Raw genomic sequence first — 25,848 nt, forward strand, 5'->3', positions numbered from 1 at the left:
ATCCTGTCTAATCACCTCTCCCGGTACTTCTTAGGCCTACCTCGACCTCTTCTCAAACTCGCCATGGCCAACCTCTCACACATCCTAACAGGAGTATCAATGCTTCTTCTCTGAACATGTCAAAACCATCTCAGCCTCGGCTCTCGTATTTTGACCTAAAAATGACAAAAGTTCTATTTATACTAAGCTAAAAATATCTGACAAAATTGCCCCTGCGGAGGTTGTTCGGCCGCACAATTCTGTGTGTGGTCCCCACATTGAGACTTAGCTTGACAGGTTCTAGTTCTGCGGCCGCACAATTCTGAGTTGCAGTTGCACTTCTTCAGCTTCTGCGAACCGCACATTTCTGAGTGCGGCCGCACCCTTGCTTTTGCGGCCGCACAATTATAGTGTAGTCCGTACTTCTTGACCTTGGGCTTTGGCATTGTGGGACTTCTGCGGACCACACATTTCTAAGTGCGCTCGCGCTCTTCATTCTGCGGCCGCACAATAATGGTGTGGTCCACATTTCCTCATGACCTAAAATCCCATCTCTCTGAACCTTATCTTCTGCGACCGCACAAGAATTGTGCGGTCCACACTTTGCAAAGGAATTTCTGTCATAGGGTCTCTTCAAGTTCTGCGACCGCACTCAATATTGTGCGGTCTACATTGTGCCATTTTAGCCTCATTTTGGTCCCTATCCAAAATTACTCCTTCTTGAGTTGATTTTCAACTCTTTAGCTCATATTCCAACACTCCTGCAAGCAAACACATTTCATTAGTTTTCGGGAATACCTTTAATCAATTTTAGTCTAAAAAGAAAGTAAAAGAGCGCAAATAAGTAGTCAAAATCCCTACTTATCAGCATCTCATGCCTTTTCATAATTGTTCTTGTTCTATTGCACCTATCACACCTCCTCACAAACTCATGGGCATCTTTAATCACCCTAGGCCAATAGAAACCCGATTGCAACACCTTAGCTGCCATTTTGTCACCCACATGATGACCACTATAAGGCGACGCATGACATGCATGTAAGATAATATTTATTTCATATTCGGGAACACATATTCTCATTAACTGATCGGTACAAGATTTGAATAAAAATGGCTCATCCCACACATATGTTCTCACATCTCGCAAGAAATTCTTTTTAGCATAAGGTTCAAGATCAGGCAGCATTTCTCAACTTTCTAGATAGTTTACAAAATCTGTATACCATGGCACCTCTCAGCAGTAACGGCCAACAATTGCTCATCCGGGAATGTTTCCTTGATGACATCTCCTTCAGCTACATGATTCTGAGTTTCCAACCTGGATAAGTGATCAGCCACTTGATTCTCTATTCCTTTACGGTCAAGGATCTCCAAGTCAAATTCCTGCAAGAGTAAAACCCAACAGATTAGCCTTGGTTTAGCATCTTTCTTTATATGATGACTTTGGTGCCAACCAAATAGGCCCGAAATTTATCGAACGCCCACATTACAGCAAGCAACTCCGTTTTTGTCACAGTATAATTTATTTGAGCAGGAGTGAGAGTCTTGCTTGCATAGTAAGTGGAGTGAAATATTTTACTCCTCCTTTGGCCCAATCGGCCCCAATTGCACCATCACTAACTTCACACATTAACTCAAATAGCTCGTTCTACTTAGGAGCCACTATGATTGGTGCACTCACTAACTTCTTTTTTCAGCTCATCGAATGCTTTCAGACAAGCACTGTCAAACTTGAACGACACATCCTTCTCTAACAACCTACACAAAGGAGAGGAAATTTTTGAAAAATCCCTTATAAATCGATGATAAAAGCCTGCATGTCCCAGAAAAATCCTAACTCCTTTCACTGAAATTGGTGGTGGCAACTTTTCAATTACTTCCACATTTGCCTTGTCAACTTCCAGTCCATCTTTGGACACCTTGTGTCCCAGCACTATACATTCACATGCCATAAAATGGCACTTTCTCCAATTCAGTACCAGATTAGTCTCCTCACACCTAGTAAGTACTTTAGCAAGATTGGTCAAGCATTCATCAAAAGAAGAACCAAACACAGAAAAATCATCCATAAATACCTCCACAAATTGTTCCACCATATCGATGAAAATAGCCATCATACACCTTTGAAAAGTTGCAGGTGTATTACACAACCCGAATGGCATTCTCTTAAATGCATAAGTGCCATAAATGCATGTAAAAGTGGTCTTTTCTTGATTTTCCGGGGCAGTAATAGTCTGATTATACTTCGAATAGCCGTCAAAGAAATAATGTATTCCTGTCCGGCTAACCTGTCAAGCATTTGATAAATGAAGGGGAGAGGGAAGTGATCTTTTCGTGTAGCATTATTCAACTTCCTATAATCTATGCATATTCGCCAACCAGTCACAGTCCTAGTTAGGATTAATTCATTTTGTTGATTCACTACAACAGTCATACCCCTTTTTAGGTACACATTGAACCGGGCTTACCCACTTACTATCGGAGATAGGAAATACTATACTTGCGTCGAGCCACTTAATCACTTCTTTTCTTACCACCTCTTTCATGATTAGATTTAGGCGGCATTGATGTTCCATGCTAGGCTTGTGTCCCTCCTCCTTGAGTATTTTGTGCATGCAGAATGCATGGCTAATACCCTTTATGTCAGACATTGTCCAACCAATGGCATGTTTGTGCTCCCTCAGCACCCTTAAGAGCTTTTCTTCCTGCAATTTAGACAAATGAGAAGAAACAATCACAGGTAAAGTGTTAGAACTTTCCAAATATGCATAATGAAGATGAGATGGTAAGGGTTTAAGTTCCAATTTTGGGGCCTCCTCAACTGAGAGTTTAGAGGGTGGGCCGATTGGCCTATCTAGAGGCTCAAATTGAGATCTTTCTCTTATGTATTCGCAAGATGCATCCAGAATTTGTAACATCTCCTCAACCTCTTCTTTAAGTTCCAAGTAATTGAACAATATCAATGCATTTTCTAGTGCATCTTCTTTAAACGCACTTGGCTTCACAGCTGGTTCATTTATCTCCACCATAGAAATCATGGCCAGGTCCTCGTAATGATGTGGCAACTGAATGGCTCGATATACAATGAAGACTGCTTCTTCATTGTCCACCCTATGGATCATCTTACCTACTCGGACTTTGATAATTGCATCTCCAGTAGCCAAGAGAGGTCGTCCCAAGATAATAGGAACTAACTTATCAGCCTCGTAGTCCAAGATGATAAAATCTGCAGGGAAATTAAACTTCCCAATCTGCAGTAACACGTCCTCAATTATGCCCCCCCCCCTAGGATAAACATAAGATCTATAAGCTAACTGTAGCATTACCGTGGTGGGTATCGGAGGTCCTAAGCCCAATTGTTTGAACACTGACAACGGTATCAGGTTGATATTTGTACCCAAATCACACAAGGCTCTACCCACATCAATTTTATCAATCCTCACGGGGATGGTAAAACTACCCGGATCCTTAAGCTTTTGTGGAAGCTTATGTTGAATCCTGGAAGTGCACTCCTCAGTAAGTGCGAAGGGCTCAAACTCAGTTAACCTCCTCTAATTTTCCACTATATCCTTAATATATTTTGCATATTTTGGTACCTCACGGAGCATGTCCACCAAAGGGATGATCAAGTATATCTGTTTCATCATATCTAGAAATTTGTGAAACATGTGGTCATCATTCTTCTTTCTCACTCTTTGAGGAAAAGGGGTGACACATTCTCTAATATGTGTTCAGACTCTGTTTTGTTTCTCTCATATACCTTTACAAGTTTTGGCACTCTTTCATCTTCGAGCCCAAACTGCTCCTTTATCTTCTTAGGCACTTCTACCAACTCTCTCCCATTTCTCAATGTCACTGCATTAACTTGAGGATTTTTTTCTGTATCACTTGGAAGAGCTCCAGCAGGTCTAGTATTCTGATTGTTAGCCATTTGCCCAAACTGCCTCTCTAGATTTCTGAACTGTGCGTAATTGTTGATTCTCAGCCATACTTTCTGATTGTCTTGTAAGAGCTTTTTCATCATATCAGTCAAACTCTCTTTTGCTTATTGTGGGGGTTTAGATGGCAGATGGTAATTAGCTTGAGGCCTTATATTCTGATTTCCACCCCAAGAGAAGTTAGGATTATTCCTCCAGTTTGGATTGTATGTATTACCATATTGAGCATTTTGATTCATCGGCCCTCTAGCTTGTTGCCCCACATAGTAGATGGATTCAGGATTCAAGGGGCATATGTCACTTGTGTGACCTTCACCATATAACTTGTAGCAAGTAGATATCAGTTGCACATGTTGCATTTGTTGTGCTTGGTGCATTGTCATTTTGTTCATCTGATTTGCTAATCCTGCTATATTTGCCCTCATGGCTGAGAAATCATCAAGCTCAATCACACCTGCTGCCTTTTTTCTAAGTGCTCTTCGTGGTTCCCCATCTCCTTGCCAATTATTATCATTAGCAATAAAATTGTTTAGTAGGATCTGGATCTCACTATACGGTCTTGCATGCAACTATCTCCACATGCTGAGTTAAGATTCATCTTTGATGCCTCGTCCAACCCATCAACGAAAGTGTGGCCCAACACCTCATCAGTTTAACAATGATGTAGGCAGTCTCTGAGTAGTTTCTTGTATCTTTCCCAATCTTGATGAAGAGTCTTGTCATCTCGTTGTTGAAACCCAAGAATATGTCTCCTCAGGGACTTTATCTTCTTAGTGGGAAAAAACTTGATTAAGAATTTCCTTGTTAGATCATCCCAAGTATTGATTGAGTTCGCGGACTCCTTTTGCAACCATTTCTTAGCTTCCCCCAGCAATGAAAAGGGAAACAGTGTCAGCCTGACATAGTCCTTGGAAACGTTCGAATAATTTTAAGTGTCCGTAATTTCCAGGAAATTCTGAATGTGCCTCTGCGTGTCTTCATGAGATAGACCCACATATTGCCTTATGGATTGAATCAGATGTACCATGTATTGTTTGAGTTCAAAGTGACCCGTGATATCAGGCTTCACAATCGCCAGAGTCATATTAGTCAGATTGGGCCTTGCAGCTTCTATCACCGGACGCTCTTCATTACCTGCCATCTCTATTGGATGTGATTGAACTACGATGTCAAACTCTCTTTCAATTCTAGTTCTAGCTTCGACTTCCCTCCTCACTTTGTAAAGTGTTCGTTCGATTTCAGGATCAAGAGGAAGGAGATTGTTTATGCTTCTACTCCTCTGCATTCAAGAGAAGAGCATGTGTTATCATAAATAAAGCAAACTAAAAATTAAAACTTGAACAAATAACGAATAAAAGCTTAACTTAAATAAACAATCAATAACTAAGTCCCCGGCAACGGCGCCAAAAACTTGTTGGTTCCCCAAGTACACGCAAGTATTCATGGCCGTCAAGTAATAAAGTGACTCGAAAGTCGTATGTCGAACCCACAGAGAATTAAATTAATGGTTAACTAAGCAAACTAAAATCAGTTAATTGTCCAAGATAATCAAGAGTGATGTTTTTCTATTAATCTACTATTTCGAAAATTAAACAAGTAACAACTAATTTATTAAGAGTGCAAATGTGTATGATGAGATTTTAATTCAGAGGAGATGAAAATTACAGGGTTGTGATTGGTTTATCAATCCTATTAAGTTCAATAATCACATTTGTTAATCCAGATTATCTATGGTTGCTATTTAACCAGCTCGTTTATAAGAATAGTATGTTCCCACAATACTGCTCGTTTGTCCACAATATATATATATATATATATCAATCCTATATTCCTAGGTATTGAGTCTATCATGAACGAATACAATACAGTATTTAACTAAGCAAGACCGTTAGGTATATTCCTATCCTAATCGCGAAATCTTTCCCCGAGCCACGAGTTCAGAAACAAGCTCTCTTCACAATTCAACTCTAATCTAAATACAACTTTCCTAAGCATAGCATAGATAGTATGGTGAATTGGTAGTTACAATAATTCACAAGTTAAAACTAGAATTAAAGAAACAACAACAAGATGATAATCCAAATCAACGAAGATGTACTTAATATACGTTAATAATCATGTCAACCACAACACTAGAAACTAGAGTGCTTAGCCACTCATGTTCGTAGTAAAACCTTTCCAAGTATTTTGCATAAATAAATTACAAAGAAAAAATGAAGGAACGAAGAACTCGGTGATTTTCTCCTCCAAAGAATGTTCCCAACGTCTTCTCTCCTTCCAAAATAGTCTCCTTAGGTCTAAGGTACGTAAAAAGTTCTCAAAATAACGTTTTTACATGTATTTATACCAAGTAGGGTTGGGCCAAGACAAAATCTCCTTTTTCCTAGCTGAAATAGGAAACTTGCAAACTTATTGCTTTTCATGCATCGCACCGTGCGTCGCCCTGTGCGTCGCACTAGTGCTTTTTCCTGTCAGACCAAAAAAAAACTCAGTTTCTGAACTTAGGAAATTTCTGACATAAAATTACACTAATGCGTCGCACAGTGCCTCGCACTAGTGCATTTCTTCAGTAGTTGCTTCTTCCTTGAATTTTAACGTCCAGAACTGTTCCTCGACCCCCGAACACGATCTCTGCTTAATCCCTTGAGCTTTTACTCATACTTCAAAGCTCCAAATAGCTCGAAATCATTCCATAACATCTACATAGCTCAGAATCACTCCTACAAGGCACAAAACACGCAATTAGTGCAAAACACTAGCGATTAAAGCTCAAACTCAATTAAAATATAGCAAATTAGAGTATAATAAGCGACTAAAATACGCAATTATATCCTACCATCATAATGCATGATAAATGTCATGAAATAAAGTTAACGTAACATAACCAAAAACTGAAAGCAAAAGAAAAGCACATGAACAAAGAAAATCGTAAAGATCATCTATCACAGCAAATAGTTACCTAATGTACGACTCGAAACTTGCAAGCCAACCAACCATTGAACTACCAAAACCATAACAAATTGCTTCCTACTTCTTGCTTCGTCTGCTACCTAAAATATTCGTTATTCTACCAACATAAGCTGCACCTGAAAACAATAGTAAAATAGAATAAAAATCATATTCTTTTATATACAAAATGACTACCAGTTCTTATCAAAATTGGAGAGTAAGAAAGACTTTAACTTCTACGTGATAACAAGGTAAAAGAGTTTTTAAACTATCATAAAACACCAAAAAAGCTAGATTAGTAACCTAAAAAGTAAGACAGTTTACCTGGTACAACAAAATAAATACATTATAGTGTTTTACGCTGTTAATGGATATAAGTCAAATCCGCCTATTTTGGTAAGCGATTGGAAATTGAAAGACTTACATAAACTGGTTAAGAAGTACTTATATGTAACAACAACAACAACAACAACGACTAACCCAGTATAATCTCACAAAGTAGGGTTTGAGGGAGGGGGAGGGATAGAGTGTACGCATACCATAACCTATCTTGTGAAGGTAGAGAAGTTGTTTCTGATATACTCCGGCTCAAGATAAAAGTAAAAGAAGCTAGAAAGTACTTAAATGTGTTGCTTTAAAATGCAGGACAAACAAGGAAGGAAATCTAATGGAGAAAAGAAAGGATCTGCATCTAAATTGAATTTATTATTAGGGAGTCATATATATGACTTTTCCTTGTAGATATTTCTAAATATCATATATACCAGCTTGTTACAATAATTTTGATATATTTACCTTTTTAAATCTTTTGAACAAGTAGCTTTCCTTCTATATGTGTTTATAAATCATGATATGATATGATATATATTTAAAAATACGACTGTCCAACTTATAAAAGCTTAAAGTCATCATTCTCCCAAGTTTTTGCCAGAAGAAAAAGATATTCGTATGACACATCCAGAAGGAAAGCAAAACTAGAGCTAAGCAACAAGAAATTAATCCACACAGAGGTATGTAACAATGGCTGAAATCTCAAATAACTTGTTATACTTTATATATATATATTGGTTTTCTTCTGTTTTTATCTTTTTATTTTCGCTTTTCATGTTAATTCATCTTTTAGCTTCATATGGTGATATTCATAGAGATGTAAAAGCAATTCATATTCTTGTTGAAATGGTTTCTCCTTCCTATTAAGTATACCAAATGCTTCACAAAAATCGAAAAGTGCGACTTTCAAATCAAGAGGTCCGCCTCTGGTTATAGCTATAGGTAATTATAGTGTATACAATAAAAATATTTGTTTTCTGAAAATAGTTTCAAATATAAATATAACTGAAGTCAAAAAAGTTGAACCTAAGTAATTAACAACATTTTGTGTCCTTATGCTACGTACGCCCGTGACTGTCTCACTTTAAATTTTGGCGTTACTCGTGTTAGGTACTGATCGTCCTAATTGGCCTTGACCAACTCCTATTGTGCAGCTTTAATTTCTCGGCTTCAGCAACCATGGCACATGAAATATCTACCTGTGCGTAACGGCTAAGCTTAACTGTCAAGGTATTGCTCGTTCTGGGTTAATCTTTAGAGCCTCGCGGTTTTGTCCCTTTGAGTTTTAACCCAAAAGACAGTTCGATAGTTGAATACCTAAACCATGGGTGGAGCCAGGGTGGCGGAAAGAGAATCCCCTTTTCCCAAAAATTATATTGTGTATATAAATTTAAAGTCAATATCAATGTCATGTAATTAGATGAATTACGATAATTAATATTTCTAATTTGTTAACGAAAATGCAGATAATGGGGAAGAATGTGCAACTAAGCTTATATGTCTCAACGGTTGCTTTTACATTCTTCTTATTAGTAGCTGATTGTCGTCCTCACAATGGGTAAGTATATTTAACTGTTAACATATAAATCCAATCCAAATATAATACTGTATTAGATTAGTTAGTGTGTGATGGGAGTATTTGAGATACTGTATTAGATTAGGTAGTGTCTGATGGGAGTATTTGAGAAGAGGTTGTTTTGTTCTTCATTGGAAAAATAAAAAAGAAAAAAGTGTTTAAAAATATTTCTTTGTCTTATATAGTTTGAATATTTTAAAGAATGTTTTGGAGAAAAATTAAAATTGCCTATATTATTAATAGTCATAAGATTGGGCACTTGGGGCAACTAAGTTGCCTGGAATTAATATTTTAGTCACTATTATTTTATTAATTAATTAAAAACGTTTTTTAAATTAATTTTAGAAAACATTTTTGAATAATTTTCTTTAAAATTCAAAAAGGCGACTTTTGATTTTAAAAGGTGCCTATTTTATGAAAAGATGAGTCTATTAATTCTAACAGACTCCTAAAGGTATTATAAATACCCATATTATCTCCAAAACAAAAAATTATCAAAAGATTTTCATCTCTTTCTCTTCTACTTGTTTTCTACAACTTATTAATATTCTGCTCTTGTGGGAAATTTGAGTTAATTGATGAAACTCAAATCTTAGAGGATTTATGCTATTATCCCTGTAGTAACAAAGTAAGAAACTTAAATTAACAATTATTACACTATCGAAGCCAGATTATTTAATCCCATTATTTTTCTACCAATAGGAAGTGCATATCGTTTTTATTTTTTGGAAATCAGAGCTTAATCGGTTAATGAATAAGCAAACTAAGATGCATATAATATTCGTTTAAATTGTGGAAAATTAGCCTACTCTTCTAAGCTGAACGTATTGAGGATTTACCTTGTATACTCAAAAAGTTTAAAGATTTTTAATAATATTAACTTATTTTAACATGTCTAACCTGTAGTATTTTATAGGTTACTAATCCTACTGATTATGGGCAATTATTTGAGAGTGCAAAAATTCTTTGATATGTCGAATGTGTTGAAGTTAATCCCTTTAAATTATTATTTGCAGAATAAAGCTTGAAATTGGGTTTAATTATGATGTGCAATTATATTATTCCACATCAATACATATATAGTCAGTCCTTTTATCCTAACACCTCTTTTTCATTTTTCCCGACCAACTTATTTAGGTGAGCTTAGATCATAGAATGATTGATTCTACCACCACCGTCTTAATTAGAGGTTTTGAATTTGAGTTCTAAGAATAAGAAATTCTTAATAGGAATTAGGAAACGTCATAAGTTGGTGTTTCAATACCAAATAATTATATGCTGGAAAAAAAGAATAGACCCTACCAGTTTATAATTATTTAATTTAAAGGTTAAAAAATAAAAAATACCGACTCACAGAGTCACATGTGAAAAGCTATTACTTAGAAGGTCATTTAATTAAGGGTACTTATCCTATGAAAATCACTTTTCGTTATTTTGTATCACAAAAATTATTTTATTTTACACACAAGGTCGCTCATTATATTTTTCAATATTTTTTAAAGCCAAATATTTGAAAATAACAAGGCACCAACTAAATTATTTTTTGACCCGCTTCGAGACTAAAAATATGAAACGCTAATGAACTTTTGCTCATATTAAATAACCATTTTAAATACTACCTTTTGCTCAAATTAAGTTACCCTTTTTGTGAGACAATCTTGTAGCGGATTTTCATAGGTGTCTTATTATTATTATTTTTTAACTATTTGGCTTTAAGAAGTTAGACAATAGAGTGAGTGACCTTATGCTGCAGCAGCAACAACAACAACAATAACAACAAACTCAATTTGATCCCAACAGATGGGGTTTGGAGAGGGTAGTCTGTACGCAGACTTTATCCCTACCTAATGCAAATAGAAAAGTTATTTCCAATAGACCCTCGGCTTAGGAAGGGCAAGAAGAAGAAGAGGAAAGCAAGGAAGGAAGGAAGATGAAAGAGAAAAGAAAAAGGAAGAGATAAAGGATAAGTAATACCAAATAATAGCAACATGAAATACAATACCCGAGACGAACAAAACCACATAACGTAATAAAAATCTAAGAATAGAAGGGACATGCATGCTACTAAGACTATCAGTGAACAACTATAAATTACCTACTAACCTTGTACCTTAATCCTCGACCTCCACACCCTCCAATCAAGGGTCATGTACTCAGTGAGCTGAAGCAACGCCATATCCTGCCTAATCACCTCTCCCCAATACTTCTTAGGTCTACCTCGACCTCTTCTCAAACTCTCCATGGCCAACCTCTCACACCTCCTAACAGGAGCATCAATGCTTCTTCTCTTAACATGTCCGAACTATCTCAGCATCGACTCCCGCATCTTGTCCTCCACGGAGGCTACTCCCACTCTGTCCCGGATAACTTCATTCTTATTCCTATCTTTCCTGGTACACCCACACATCCATTTCAACATCCTCATCTCTGCTACTCTCATCTTCTGCACGTGGGAGTTCTTGACTGGCCAACACTCATCCCCATACAGCATAGCCGGTCGAACCACCACTTGATAAAACTTACCCTTAAGTCTTAGCGGCGCATTCCTATCATGTAGAACACCGGAAACGAGCCTCCACTTCATCCATTCTGCTCCAATGTGATGCACGATATCTTCATCAATCTCCCCGTTACCCTAGATAATAGACCTGAGATACTTAAAACTCGCTCTCTTGGGGATAACTTGAGCATCAAGTTTAACCTCTCTATCTGCATCATGGGTCCCGTCACTGAATTTGCATTCCAAGTATTTTGTCTTGGTTCTACTCAGTTTGAAACCTTTAGACTCCAAGGTCTGTCTCCAAACCTCTAACCTCGCGTCAAGTCCGCTACGTGTCTTGTCAATCAACACTATATCATCGGCAAATAGCATGCACCAAGGTACCTCCCCTTGGATGTGACGCGGCAATACATCCATCGCCAAGGTGAATAAAAATGGGTTAAGAGTCAATCCCTGGTGCAACCTCATCACCACAATGAGTGACCTTATGCCAAATATGCAAAAATAGAGGGACTTTTGATACAAAACAAAGAAAAGTGAATAACTCTACAGATGAGTGATAAAGGGCAAAAAAGAAAAGAAAACAACCAGGCTTATAACTGTAATTAAAAAATAGTTATGACCCAAATTTAGTTACTTTTTCACGTAAAGATAAAATTTAAATAATAAATTTCGGAAAAATTTCAGCATAATGTGGTGGAATTCTAATATAATATGCTGGAAGTTTATACGCACGAGCTTCAATGATAATATACTGGAACTTTCTGTGTGATAGAATTCGAACATAAACGGAGAAAATTTATACGCAAAAACTACATAATCCAGCATATAATACTAAAACTTTTCCTATTTAAGCAAAATAATAGTGTTGGGATTGTTAAAAGTGTTTGCTATTTTTACACTAAAGAAATACTTGGAGGTTGCTGCTGTATTTTCCCTTGGCTGCAATGGTGAAGTTTTCACGTTTTCCCTTTCTAAGCTACTTAGTGTTTAAATAGCTCCCTGGTGAGTAGTTGAGAATAATTCCTGCTCTCTTTTTCTTGTTCTTTTTACTAGTTCCCCCTGTTCCAATTTGTGTGGCAAAGTAATAAAGAAATGCGACTTTTGTAGCTTGTGGTCTTAAATATTGTATGACATTTGTGTGCCCATAAAAACTTTTTGTTAAAGGTAAAATGAGAAGTTTAAAGTTGAAGTATTTCCAAATTTTAGAAAGCTAACATTCTCTTTGAAACAAACTAAAAAGGAAACAATGCCACATAAAACTGGAATGGAGGGAGGTGACTTCTTTACGACTTTCGGCCAAGCCATTATTGAACAGACTCTTATTTAGTCAGGACGCCGTTCCCGTTTCTTGTAGTGTGTTTTCAACCCCTTGCTTTGACTTAGTAATCTGTAAGCAGGGGTGGGACGATCATCTCACCCTAGCATGATCCTCTGCCAGACCAGCTGATAGAGAAGGTTGGACAAATCGGCGGGGGGAGGAGGCATTCAACCGGATCGGGGGAGAGGGGGTGTTTAAAAGACCACCAAAGCAAGGCAAGTGCTTTAATGAATGAGTGTGGTAAACCAGTCAATATTTTCGTTACATATCGGGGACAGGGAGCCAGCCCAGTTAACTCGATAGTATTTTTTAACAAAATTCTCAATAGAAACACTTGAGTTGTTTGGTTTAAAAGATTACATATTAATCAACCATGGTGAAGTTATAAAAGTGTATGTAGATGGCACATGTCTTGTATTCATTAGTTGGTGTAAGCAAAAATAAGTTTTTCCAGTCACATACTCATAGTGAAATATCTCACAAAGTTCAGAGTTTTGATTATATAAGAGATTTCTTCTGTCTAAATCTACAGCAGGGGGTGTGCAGTTTAGTCTAAGCTTTAACGATTTTGTATTAAGTGGGAGATCTGCTAGCTGTTGTACAATCCTTTTAAGTTGATAGCAAATGTCATCTTTATGCAAATTTTCGTGCTGACTTGATATTTATTTTGTCTAAAAACAGGCGAAGATTGACAACAACGACAGCCGTCAAATTGGACATACAAACTGAACAAGTAAATCTTCATTTACATTTGTGTTTTAATTTTTACTCTGATGCATGAAATTTAGCATTTTGTCTCGTGCTTATGCTATGTCTCTTCAGGTGACACTGAGCAATGGTATCGCCAATGTTACTTTGTCAATACCAGATGGTCTCGTCACGAACATATCATATGGTGGAATTGACAACTTACTTGCGACCCAAAATGTCAAAAATGATAGAGGGTATAATTAACATATCCAGTAAACAGTTTAGTATTTTGAATTTTCTTTCAATGAAGGAAATAACTAACAATAGTATGACATTTCAGGTATTGGGATGTTTTCTGGAATCAGACAGCATCTCGAAGAGTTCGAAAAAAGTAAACTTTACCTTCTCTTGTGAAAGATTTTACGTAGTTGCCTTTTTACTATCCAAAATTAAGTCTATTACTTTTGTGTCATGTGCAGGTTCTTAGGAACAAGTTTCGAGGTCATAATGGACAGTGAAAACCAGGCAGAAATTTCTTTTAAAAATACATGGAATGCTTCTGAATCTGATGAACTTCCGTTAAACTTTGACATAAGGTGAAGTGCTGTTAAAGCTCAATATTGTATATATCTTTTTCCGTAATCACAATTTTTATATATGTAATTGTATTATCTGTACTATATTGAAGGGGCGATTTTTCAGGTTTGTGATGCTGCGAGACACACCCGGATTTTATACTTACGCTATATTTGAACGTTTAGAAGGATGGCCCCTTGTCTACATCGAAAATCTAAGGATTGTCTTCAAGCTTCAACAAGACATGTATGAATCTAAAACTTCTCATCATTTACTTAAGATATTATCTATTTCTCCCTCCCCTAAACCCCCAAAATTGAATTTCTATTGTACGAAACTGATGTTGTATGCATAGGTTTCATTACATGGCTATCTCGGATGAGAGGCAGAGGGTCATGCCAATGCCGGTGGATCGAGAGACGGGCGAGGTGCTTGACTACAAAGAAGCTGTTCTTTTGACAAATCCAACTAATCCAGATCTAAAAGGAGAGGTAGGATCCTACAATTACCTAGAATATATATGTCTATATGAAAATATCGAGACTAACATCCATCATATTCTAGACCATGTATCTGTTCAATGTGTGACCATCTCCTTTAAAAGCTTAATCTGTTAAAGATGAGACACTTTTATTTATTTACTTAGATGTTCAGCAGTACCTAGTATGTTAGGAGGAGAATGAAGTTGTTTGATGTATGAACATGTTCTCCTTCAGCCTAGAGAGGGAAGTGCAATCTATAATTCAAAGATTTCACTCGATAGTTCGGACAAGTGATGGAGCTACATTTAGTTACATAATCAAAAATTCTATTTGTTATTTACCTTGATGTTTATTTTTATCTACACATATGTAGGTGGATGACAAATATTTCTATGTAAATGATAACAAAGACGATAGAGTTCATGGGTGGGTAGGTGCTAATCCTCCTGTAGGGTTTTGGATGATAATTCCGAGTGATGAGTTTCGTACCGGAGGACCTTACAAACAAGATCTCACTTCACATGTTGGTCCAACTGTACTTTCTGTAAGTGTTGAATTAATTAAATACCACTAAGTAGCACTTGCTTCTCTTTTATATTTCGGAATATTGACTACTTATTCATGATCTCAGGTATTTGTAAGTAGACATTATGCCGGAGAAGATCTGGTAATCAAATTTCAACAAGGAGAGCCTTGGAAAAAAGTTATTGGCCCTGTATGCCTGTATCTCAACTCAGATGCTTCAGCTAAGGACAGTCCATCCATGCTTTGGGATGATGCAAAGAAAAGGGTAATATATTAATCTTTTACTATATGCTAATACCAATTCGGGCTGTCTTTAGGAGTGAATTCAGTTAACACTTAACATATTTGCTGAAGGAATTTCCCATCGAATTTACAGATTAATCAAGAAGTCACAAGCTGGCCCTATGATTTTCCAGTTTCAACTGACTACATCAAATCTAATCAAAGAGGAGCAGTTAGAGGTCAACTTTTCGTTAATGACAGGTATTTTCCTCTGGTGTTTTCATTCTTTGGTATCTGCGTCCATATTATTTGTGAATCACTAATGGAAAAAGGAGTATCTTTGAGTATTGTGGATTTGAGGTATAATCTGTTTTAAATCAGTTCTCTACAAGCGTAGATACTATTGTGCATCATAAATGTCATGGTGTTGTTTGATTGCCAAAACTCTTTATTGAAGTGTGACTAGTTTTGAACTTATATGTGCAATTAAATAGAAACGCACTAATATATAAGATCTATAATTTGTATTTTCAGCACTACTACTTTAATATCAGCATCCAACGCTTCTGTAGGGTTAGCACCACCAGGAGATTCTGGATCTTGGCAAAGAGAAAACAAAGTAAAGTTGCATGATTCGTAAATTTCTTAATAAACTAAAGTAATTTTCTTTAATTATATTTATTTAGTAACTTTATTTCGTTTCATTTTCAGGGATATCAGTTTTGGATTAAAGCAGATGCTAGTGGGAATTTTTCCATAGAAAATGTCATATCTGGTACATATAACTTGTATGCAACCGTCCCGGGAATTATTGGGGATTACAAATACACTTCTGATGTACAAGTTACTCCAGGTTTTAATTTCTTACTTACCCATTTTGTTAGTATTTCTTAATTCTTTTGTTGTTTAGGATGAGACTCTTTTGTGACCCATATTCTTAATTCCTATGCTCTTATCTCAATTCTCATCTACTCTATTTTTTTCTTCAATTTTCATTTGTATCAAATACAGGTTCTAGTATTGAATTAGGGAGTTTGGTTTATAATCCTCCACGAAATGGAGTCACACTTTGGGAAATCGGTGTGCCAGATCGCACAGCTGCTGAATTCTTCGTACCAATTCCACCCCCACAATTTAAAGTTCACGTATACCAAAACAATTCTGAATCAATGTATGCTCCAAAAGTCTTACGTACTTGCACTGAAACTAATTCCAGTATCACCTATTTGCATTTCGAACTTCTCAAATTTTCTTTGCCTCCACTTTGTAGGATTTAGTAATTTCCGAGACAATACTTTTAGATATTGACTTGTTATCTTAATAGTAGAAAATTGTAGTTCATTCACTCCATTTTTCCCTGCAGATTTAGACAGTATGGTTTGTGGGAACAATATAGTGCTTTATATCCTGACAATGATCTCATCTACAATGTTGGGACTAACAATTATTCAACAGACTGGTTTTTTGCTCATGTTACAAGGTACCCCACTCGAGCTTCTTCTGACTCTTGTATTCGGGTTATATAACATACATAGAGACGCACATAACTGTGTGCGTGTGTGTATCTTAATTCTTTTTTTCCTTTTCCGACAATACTATATATTAGTAAATTTGACTAACAATGAGACTTCTGGAAAACTGTTGTTCTGCAGGAATATAGGAAATAACACGTATAATGCTACTACATGGAGAATTATATTTAGCCTTGAAAGTGTTGACAATACGTCGAATTACACTCTCCAATTGGCTCTTGCAGCAGCTCAGAGAGCTGAACTACAAGTATGTAGCTTATCCTTGATTCCTTGACCAGTCATTTCAATTAAGTTTATTTCTGTTCATTTTCTTTTTCATTCAGAAGAGGAGCCTTGGAGCAACGGTAAAATTGTCTCCGTGTGACCTATAGGTCACGGGTTTGAGCCATGCAAGCAGCCACTAATGCTTGCATTAGGGTAGGCTATTTACATCACATCCCTTAGGGAGTGCGACCCTTCCCTGAACCGTGTGTGCAGTGGCAGAGCCACATGCACCCAAAAGGGTGTCAACCGACACCCTATCGTCGGAAAATTACACTATTTAGCTCGGTAATTTTAAAAAAAAATATGTATATATACTATATAATGACACCCCTTAGTGAGTTTATTTTTTTATATTTTGACTCCCCTTAATGAAAATCATGGCTCCGCCACTGCCTGTGTGAACGCGGGATGCCTTGTGTTTTCTTTTTCGTGCCACTGCCTGTGTGAACGCGGGATGCCTTGTGTTTTCTTTTTCGTTTACATGTTCTTTTCCTTTTCGGTCACAATATAATGATATACAAAAGGAAAATCTAAACCTTGATATTCTTCTTTACTTATCCAACTTGACTAGCTGGCGAGAGTTTATTTGATCCTTATATATTTTGGCTCAGTTTATCACTTGGGAAATAATTTTTATAGGTGATTGTGTGGATTATTGACTTTCTTGAAAATTGTTTTTTTTCTAAGGTTCGTTTCAACGATGGAAAATTAGCAACACCTCACTTTACAACAGGGGTAATCGGGGGAGATAATGCAATTGCAAGACATGGTATTCATGGATTATATTGGCTTTACAGCATTGAAGTACAGGGCAATCTATTTGTAAATGGAACAAACACGATATTTCTTACACAAGCAATAGCTACAAACCCCTTTCAAGGAGTAATGTATGATTATCTTCGTTTTGAAGCACCTCATTAGTTATAAAATGGTCATTATCTATTCAAATATTCCTTTAAAACTCTATTCTTCTATCTTCTGAGGTTCACTCTTATTTGGTTACACATTTGTTCGTGAAGTAGTGGTACTAGGAGTGTCAAATGAGCGGGTAGGGCTGATTCCGGACGGGTTTAGGGGTGGCAATTTGAGCTCAAGCACATCTAACTCGTCCAACCCGCCCAGAGATTAATGGGTTGGGTTACATAATTTTAGCTCATGGGTCAATTTGGGCTGAGCCCAAGTTAACCCATTATATTTTATAACACATTCTGACTCATTAAGCAGCTTAAATACAACCCATGAAACTCACCCAAAACTAAAGGTATCTCAACCCAACTTATATAAAAATTTATTTAGTTGTCCCAATTTTACTTTTTTTTTTTTGCATTTTTAATTTTATGTTCTTTTATTTATCTGCATCATCCATCCCCCTGTCCCACCCCCCAAACCCCCCTCCCCTCAAAAAAAAAATTACTTTTTTTTGTATTTTCAATTTTCTGTTTTTTTTTTCTGCACCACCCAATCCCCCACCCTAAAACCCCCCTCTCCTCAAAAAACTTTTTTTTACTTTTTTAATTTTCTGTTTTTTTTCTGCACCATCCACCCCAAACTCCCCCCGCGCACAAAACCCCCCTCCCCTCAAAAATAATTTCCTTTTTTTTTCTATTTTCAATTTTTGTTTTTTTCTGTTACTTTTTTTAAATCTTTTAATTTTCTGTTTTCTGTTTTTTTCGTTTTTCTACATCACCCAACCGCCCCAACCCCTTCCCCTCCCCCCCCACCCCCCAGCCCCCAAAAAAATTCAACTTACACATTTTAAGGTAAAAGGCTTTTTTTTATGCAAGATGAGCATGGTTCTAAAACATGGGTCAAGTTGAGCGGGTTGGGTTATGACCCATTATTTAGCCTATCTTGACCCAGCACATCTTAACACAAGTACACTTTGGGATGGGTTGGACAATGACCCATTTATTGACCTAACTCATCTTGACCCGCCCAAATTCAGCCCAACCCGCCCATTTGCCACCCCTAGGCGGGTCAAGGTTGGCTGAGTTAATAATGATTTGCCCAAAAGTTACTTAGGCCGAGATAGAGTGGGTCAAGATGGGTAAAATTTGTGAAAATAACACGGGCTAGCCATTTTTCGGACTTGTAATTGAAAAATAGCCAGCATTTGCAAAGTCATTGAAAAATAGCCACTATTTTGCTGAAATACGAAAAGTCCCAGCATATTATGGAGCTCGAGCATATTATGTTGGAACTCCAGCACACGGAAAGTTCCAGCATAATATGCTGAATTATGGAGCTCCTCTGTATAAACTTCCAGCATATTATGTTGGAACTCCAGTACATTATGAAATTCCAACATATTATGCTGGAATTCGGAATTTTAAGGGTTTTTTGTTCAGATTTTATCTTTACATGAAAAAGTGGCTAAATTTTGATTAGTTTTGAAATTGCGACTAATTTTCAATTATCAGTTGTAAATACGACTATTTCTGATTCCCCACTAGAATTCGGGTCGTGGCCTAACTCGCCCGACTCTTACCAAGCGTTAATTAATGTGCGCCGTTTTCTTATGAATTGTTTAATTATCAAATAAACTTTTTTCTTTTGTTATAGTCATATAACATATCAAACCAAATAACTATAGCAAAATACATAGTTTACCCATCCACCTTGTACCCAAATCCATGTTACACACCTGTTGACCACGGGTTTAATTTTACACACCAAACCTTTCAAATATGTGTCAACTACACAAGTATAGAGACAATAGAGAAATCTCTCTTATGTTGTATTCAAGAAATAACAAGTATATATACAAGTACATAAAGCCTTAACTATGGAAAGAATCAAAAGGAAATCTTATAAATCTGCTGTGAATCCTTATAATTATGCTAGCTATGTATATTACATAAGATTATGTCTACATTCAGATTATGTCTACATTCATTATCTAACACTCCCCCTCAAATTGGAGCATAGATATTGATCATGTCCATCTTGTTACAAAGGTAATCAACTCGAATTCCATTCAACGCCTTTGTGAACAAATCAGCTGGTTGCTCTCTTGTCTTCACGTAGCCAGTGGAGATCAAGTTCTCCTGAATCTTCTCACGAATAAAATGGCAGTCAACCTCAATATGCTTAGTTCTTTCATGATACACCGGATTTGACGCAATATGGAGGGCAGCTTGATTGTCATACCAGAGTTTTGCTAGTATTGGATGCTCTAACTCAATTTCAGTCAACAGATGATGTATCCACATAATCTTACATGTAGACTGTGACATAGCTCTATACTCGGATTCTGCACTCGATGGAGATATAACACTTTGCTTCTTACTCCTCCATGCTACCAAGTTTCCTCCAACAAAGACACAATAACCTGTAGTAGATCTTCTATCAATTTTCGATCCAGCCCAGTCAACATCTACAAAACACTCAATACAAGTATGATTGTGATTGCTATATAATATTCCAAGTCTAGGAGCTCATTTAAAGTAACACAAAATCTGTTCCAAAGCTGCCCAATATTTGACCGTTGGTGCAAACATGAACTGGCTAACAACACTTACCGCAAAAGCAATATCTAGACGAGTCATAGTAAGACAGTTTAATTTCCCAACTAACCTCTTGTATCTCTCTGGATCGTCAAAAGGATCACCATCATCTTTCATAAGATGCACATTAGGAACCATTGGAGTACTTCAAGGTTTAGCTGTCAACTTTCCAGTTTCTGCAAGCAAGTCAAGAATGTACTTTCTTTGAGACAAAAGAATTCCCTTCTTGCTTCTATTTACTTCTACTCCCAAAAAGTATTTCAACTGGCCCAAGTCCTTTGTATGAAACCTAGTATGCAGAAAAGACTTGAGGAAAGAAATCCCAGCATAGGCACTTCCTGTGATAACAATATCATCAACATATACAATGAGGAGAATAGTGTCAGCTACTGATTTCCGATAGAAGACTGAGTGATCGCACTTACTCATTTTCAACCCAAACTCATGAACTACCTCACTGAACTTGCCAAACCAAGCTCATGGACTCTGCTTCAAGCCATACAAGGACTTTTTCAAATGACAGACTTTCTCATACTCCCCCTAAGCAACAAAATCGGGTGGTTGCTCCATATACACTTCCTCCTGAAGATCACCATGAAGGAACACATTCTTGATATCCAACTGATGTAAAGGCCAATTCTCGGACGCAACTAGAGAAATAAATAAGCGGACATAAGTGAGTTTGGCAACCAGGGAGAAGGTGTCAGAATAATCCACCCCATAAGTCTGAGCATACCCTTTAGCCACAAGTCTGGCCTTAAGTCTTGCCAAATAACCATCTGGATTAACTTAAACTGTAAAGACCCACTTGCATCCCACTGGTTTCTTCCCCTTTGGTAAATTTACCAAATCCCATGTGTGGTTGTCCTCTAAAGCATGTATTTCCTAAAGCATTGCATCAGACCATCGGGGATGATTCCAAGCCTCCTTCACTGTTTTGGGTACTGAGATGGAGTCTAGAGAAGCAATCATAGATCTAGACGTAGAGGATAAGTGGTCACAGGAAACAAAGTTAGCAACCGAATATGTCGATTTGCAAGTACGTGTACCTTTGCGAAGAGCAATAGGAAGATCAAGGTTATCTCGAGGATCAGGCAAAGAAGAATCAGATGATGTAGGAACTGGTGCGGGACATGTATCATTTGTCTCTCGCCTCCGCGAATAAACTTGAACAGTTGGAGGTCTTTCTGGAGCAGGTACTGAAGGCATAATAGTCGATTGGTGTTTAATAGAAGAACTGGGAGATCAAAGAGTATCATCTAATTGTTCTGTCAAAGTACGGGTAACCTGATATACTAGCCACTCATCTTCCTCTCCCTGGCTTGTAGAAATGGGAGGTGCATAGAAGAATGGTGTAGTCTCTGAAAATACCACATCAGTTGACACTAAATATTTGCCAAGCTTAGTAGAATAACATCGAAACCCCTTCTGAAGGCGAGAATAGCCCAGGAAAACACACTTTACAGCCTTGGGATCCAACTTGGTAAGAGATGATCGAACATCTCGAACATAACATGTGCTTCCAAACACCTTAGGTTCCACCGGAAATAATGACTTATTCGGAAAAAGAACACTATAAGGCACATTACCATCGAGTACACTAGATGGCATGCGATTAATCAAAAAACAAGTCGTAGAAACCGCATCAACCCAGAACTGTTTAGGAACCTTCATTTGGAACAAAAGTGCTCGAGCTGTCTCAAGTAGACACCGATTCTTCCTCTCAGCAACTCCATTTTGAGAGAGTGTATCAACACATGAAGACTGATGTAATATACCATGTTGCCTCATGTAGGACTGAAATAACTCTGATATGTATTATTTAGCGTTATCAATCCTTAGAGTACGTACTGAAGCATTGAATTGAGTTTTGACTTCAGCAAAAAGGCAGAAAAATGAGTAAACACTTCAGAGCGGCTCTTCATAAAGTAAATCCAAGTCATTCGAGAAAAATCATCTATAAAAGTGACAAAATACTTATGCCCAGTTTTAGAAACAACCGGACATGGTCCCCAAATATCAGAATGGACCAACTCAAAAGCTGACTCAGCTCGCGCATTAACGTTTGGACTTAACGAGATGCGATGATGTTTTGCAAATCGACATGACTCACAATCCAATGATGAAATATTTCTGAAACTGAGGACAATGCTTCTTTAACAAAGGCAAAGAGGGATGTCCAAGTCGACAATGTGCTTCAAAAGGAGACACGATACTAGAGCATGCAACAGACTGTGGCTCTCATTCATCAAGAATGTAGAGATCACCAGTTATATATCCTTTACCAATAACATGCATCGTCTTAAGATCTTAAAACAAATAATGATCGGGAAAGAATGCAACACAACAATTAAGGTCTTTGGTAATTTTACTAACAGAAATCAAGTTAAAGGCCAAGTTTGGTAGACTTAATACGGATGACAGGGTAATAGAGGAAGTTGGTTTAACAGTCCCAGATCCAACACTGCTACAAGTTGATCCATCAGCTACAGTAATCGGAGAGGGTGCTTTATGTGAGCGAAAGCTAGAAAAAATATTTGGATTACCTGTCATGTGATTTGTAGCACCAAAATCGATCACCCATTTATTGGAAGAGGTGATAAGACATGTTTTATCTAACCCAGCAAAGGCAGTAACTAAAGAAGATTCCTTAACTGATTTATTATATTGAAGGAATTTTAGAAACTCATTCGAAACCAAGATTGTTGGACTAGGAGTTGTTGCATTATTATTCTTTACCATCATTTTTTTTCTTTCAATAACAAACTGATTAAACTAACAGAGGTCCCCGAAGCTAAAAGATACTCAAATAGATCCTGGTAGATGCGAAATCAACAATCTATTGAACAGGATTCAACTTTAATAATCCACTCAACCAAATCAAAGAACCAAACGAATTTGCCCCAACTCAAACAAAATTAGAGACCAACAAAGTTTCTGATAAGGAAAGACCCAGCAGACAATATCAAGTCACTAATCGATCGCCACACTGAGTCAAAATTAAAGATGCAAGCTTCTCACACAGGCAGCCTCCAAGAAAAATACCATAGAATTAAAGAAATCGAATAACCAATAAATCAAACTCAAACCTGACCAAACAAAGTGGGAATAAGATTTGGTCTGAGGCTGTTCTTTGCCAAAATGTGGTTGTATGATCAGAGAACCACCACAAGTCAACTGGAAATGTCAAAAAGACCTCAGATTAACTTCCGGCCAAGGAATTTTCGGTAGTGGATTCGACTCAACTCCAGCGAGCAGTAGACCTGCTCTGATACCATGTAAAGTACAGAGACAATAGAGAAATCTCTCTTATGTTGTATTCAAGAAATAACAAGTATATATACAAGTACATAGAGCCTTAACTATGGAAAGAATCAAAAAGGAAATCTTATAAATCTGTTGTGAATCCCTATGATTATGCTAGCTATGTATATTACATAAGATTATGTCTACATTCAGATTATGTCTACATTTATTATCTAACACACACTACTTTAACTATGTGCAACCAGCGTGTTACACGCATAAAAACAAGTGCGTGAATGATAAAACTTTCATGTCACAAGTTTTATAAAGAATCCAAGTGTCTAACTTTTAAGTTTTTTTTCCTTTTTACACCAATAAACAAATAAATAAAATGGAAAAAATAACTCCTCCCTCTCTAGTCTTCTTCCCCAGCCCAACCCCCAGCCCCAATCTATGTCATCCCCCCCCCCCAAAAAAAAAAAACTCCACACAAAAAACCCTTCCCCTTTCCGGTTTCATCTCCCCCTATTTCGTCTTCTTCCCTGACAACCTTCTCCCATTTTGCTTTTTTTGGTTGCTCAAGATTTGAAATTTCTCTTAAACAATTCAACCATTTTGTTTGAATTTAAGTTTTCAGTTTCTTATTTTGGAATTTTGTTGACAAAGTGACCTTTGTGGTTCTTTTAATTTGGCAACACAAGATCTAAAATTTCCCTTTTCGTTATTTTCTTTTGGCTCATTATTCTAGCTTTGTGAAAGGAAAAAATAATGACAGAAAGAAAAGGGAGGGTCGAAGATGGAGTTTCAGGCGAAATTTCAACGGGTGAAGTTTTTTAGGTATGATGTTTGTGTGTATCTATTTGGGTGTTGTAGCCAGTAATTTTGTGGTACAAAGAAGAAGGGGTTGCAATGGTGGAGAAGGCGGTGCAGTGGTGGAGAAGGTAGTGCACTGATTATTGGGTATTTTTTATTTGATCGGGTCGGATCTGTAAAGGTGTCAGTTGATTAAAAGGGTACTTTTTAATTCAGAGATGCGCGTGTATACACAGCATTGAATGTTAACTAGGCTGGTCAAAAGTAGTGTGTAATTGACACACATTTGAAAAGTTTGGTGTGTAAAATTAAATACGTAGTCAACAGGTGTGTAACAGGATTTGGGTGCAAGTTGGATGGGTAAATTATGTATTTTGCCGAAAATTATTTTTAAGATATTTTGACAAAATTACTCATGAATCAATTTGGGATAATGTTGCTCCCAAACGCACAAGCAAGTATACGTGGTCGTACTAGTAATATAGGATTGTAAGTCCAGATATCGTATTCACAGGGACTTGTGATTAACTATTAACTAAATTAAACTAAGACAATTGATCTATTCAAGCGATATTCTAAAGATTATTAGCTACAACTAATCTAGAGTTTAAAACTAAGAAATTAAAGAAAATATGTCGGCAAGCTTAGATGTGAATTCAATGGAGAAAATATTCTAGAGCTATGGTTAGCTAACAATCCCGTTAAGTCTTCCACTTAAATTGTCTAATTAATTTATCTGGTTTATTGATTGACATGGTTAATATTACTCATAGTATTTTCCCCAATTACTACTCGCCTATTCAAGCTAACCTAACGCTTATATTCATGTGGAGTCATGATTAACAAGAACACATTAATAATTGTCGTATAGTAACCAAGCAAGGCGATTAGGTATATCTCTATCCTAACCGCAAATCCATTTTTGATACTTAGGTTCAAGATCTTGCTCTATTCAATCTTATATGCAATCTAAAATTTCCTCTCCCGAGTTCAATCCTAGATTCGTAGATAGATTGAATTGGTGATCAAGCAATCAAATAATTAAGCGCAAGATTGAATAAATAAACCAATATGATAAAATAATAAGAACAACTCAAACTCAAACTACAACGTTTATGTAGCACCCCACAATTCTAGAACTAATAAACTATGAGATTAAAGGAGGAGAAAAGAAGAAAAACTAGTTGGAAGTCTCCTCCAAGCGTAGATTGCGTTCCCTCACGTGAATTCTCTTTCAAAGTATGTTAGATCCCCCACCCCCAAATTATGTTTAGAACCTCTTTTATACATGTTGGGGGCATGTAGGGTCAAAACTACCAAGTCCCAGCTGAATTAGAACGAAATCCGTCCTTGGGCGTCATGCTTTGTGCCTGGCGTGAAGTTGGACACTGAATTTTTT

General features: G+C 36.9%; 1 protein-coding gene across 2 annotated transcripts; it reads left to right on the forward strand.

Moving 5' to 3' along the window:
• Nucleotides 1-7,513: 7,513 nt before the first annotated feature.
• On the forward strand, nt 7,514-17,826 carry LOC107773856 (uncharacterized). Of its 2 annotated transcripts, none has more exons than XM_075248672.1 (18): nt 7,514-7,876; nt 8,307-8,426; nt 8,663-8,754; nt 13,275-13,326; nt 13,416-13,537; nt 13,624-13,674; nt 13,763-13,879; nt 13,986-14,105; nt 14,215-14,350; nt 14,715-14,885; nt 14,973-15,131; nt 15,243-15,349; nt 15,623-15,707; nt 15,800-15,941; nt 16,100-16,259; nt 16,452-16,568; nt 16,741-16,867; nt 17,572-17,826. In XM_075248672.1, the coding sequence occupies exons 3-18, from the start codon at nt 8,666-8,668 to the stop codon at nt 17,803-17,805; spliced, it is 1,989 nt and encodes a 662-aa protein (XP_075104773.1). In that variant the 5' UTR covers nt 7,514-7,876; nt 8,307-8,426; nt 8,663-8,665; the 3' UTR covers nt 17,806-17,826. The 2 variants fall into 2 exon arrangements, with proteins under 2 accessions (XP_075104773.1, XP_075104774.1); XM_075248673.1 differs by having other exon boundaries at nt 7,749-7,876; nt 8,351-8,426.
• Nucleotides 17,827-25,848: the final 8,022 nt, after the last annotated feature.

Source organism: Nicotiana tabacum, unplaced genomic scaffold (assembly GCF_000715075.1).
Source record: "Nicotiana tabacum cultivar K326 unplaced genomic scaffold, ASM71507v2 Un00011, whole genome shotgun sequence".
Classification (NCBI taxonomy): Eukaryota; Viridiplantae; Streptophyta; class Magnoliopsida; order Solanales; family Solanaceae; genus Nicotiana; species Nicotiana tabacum.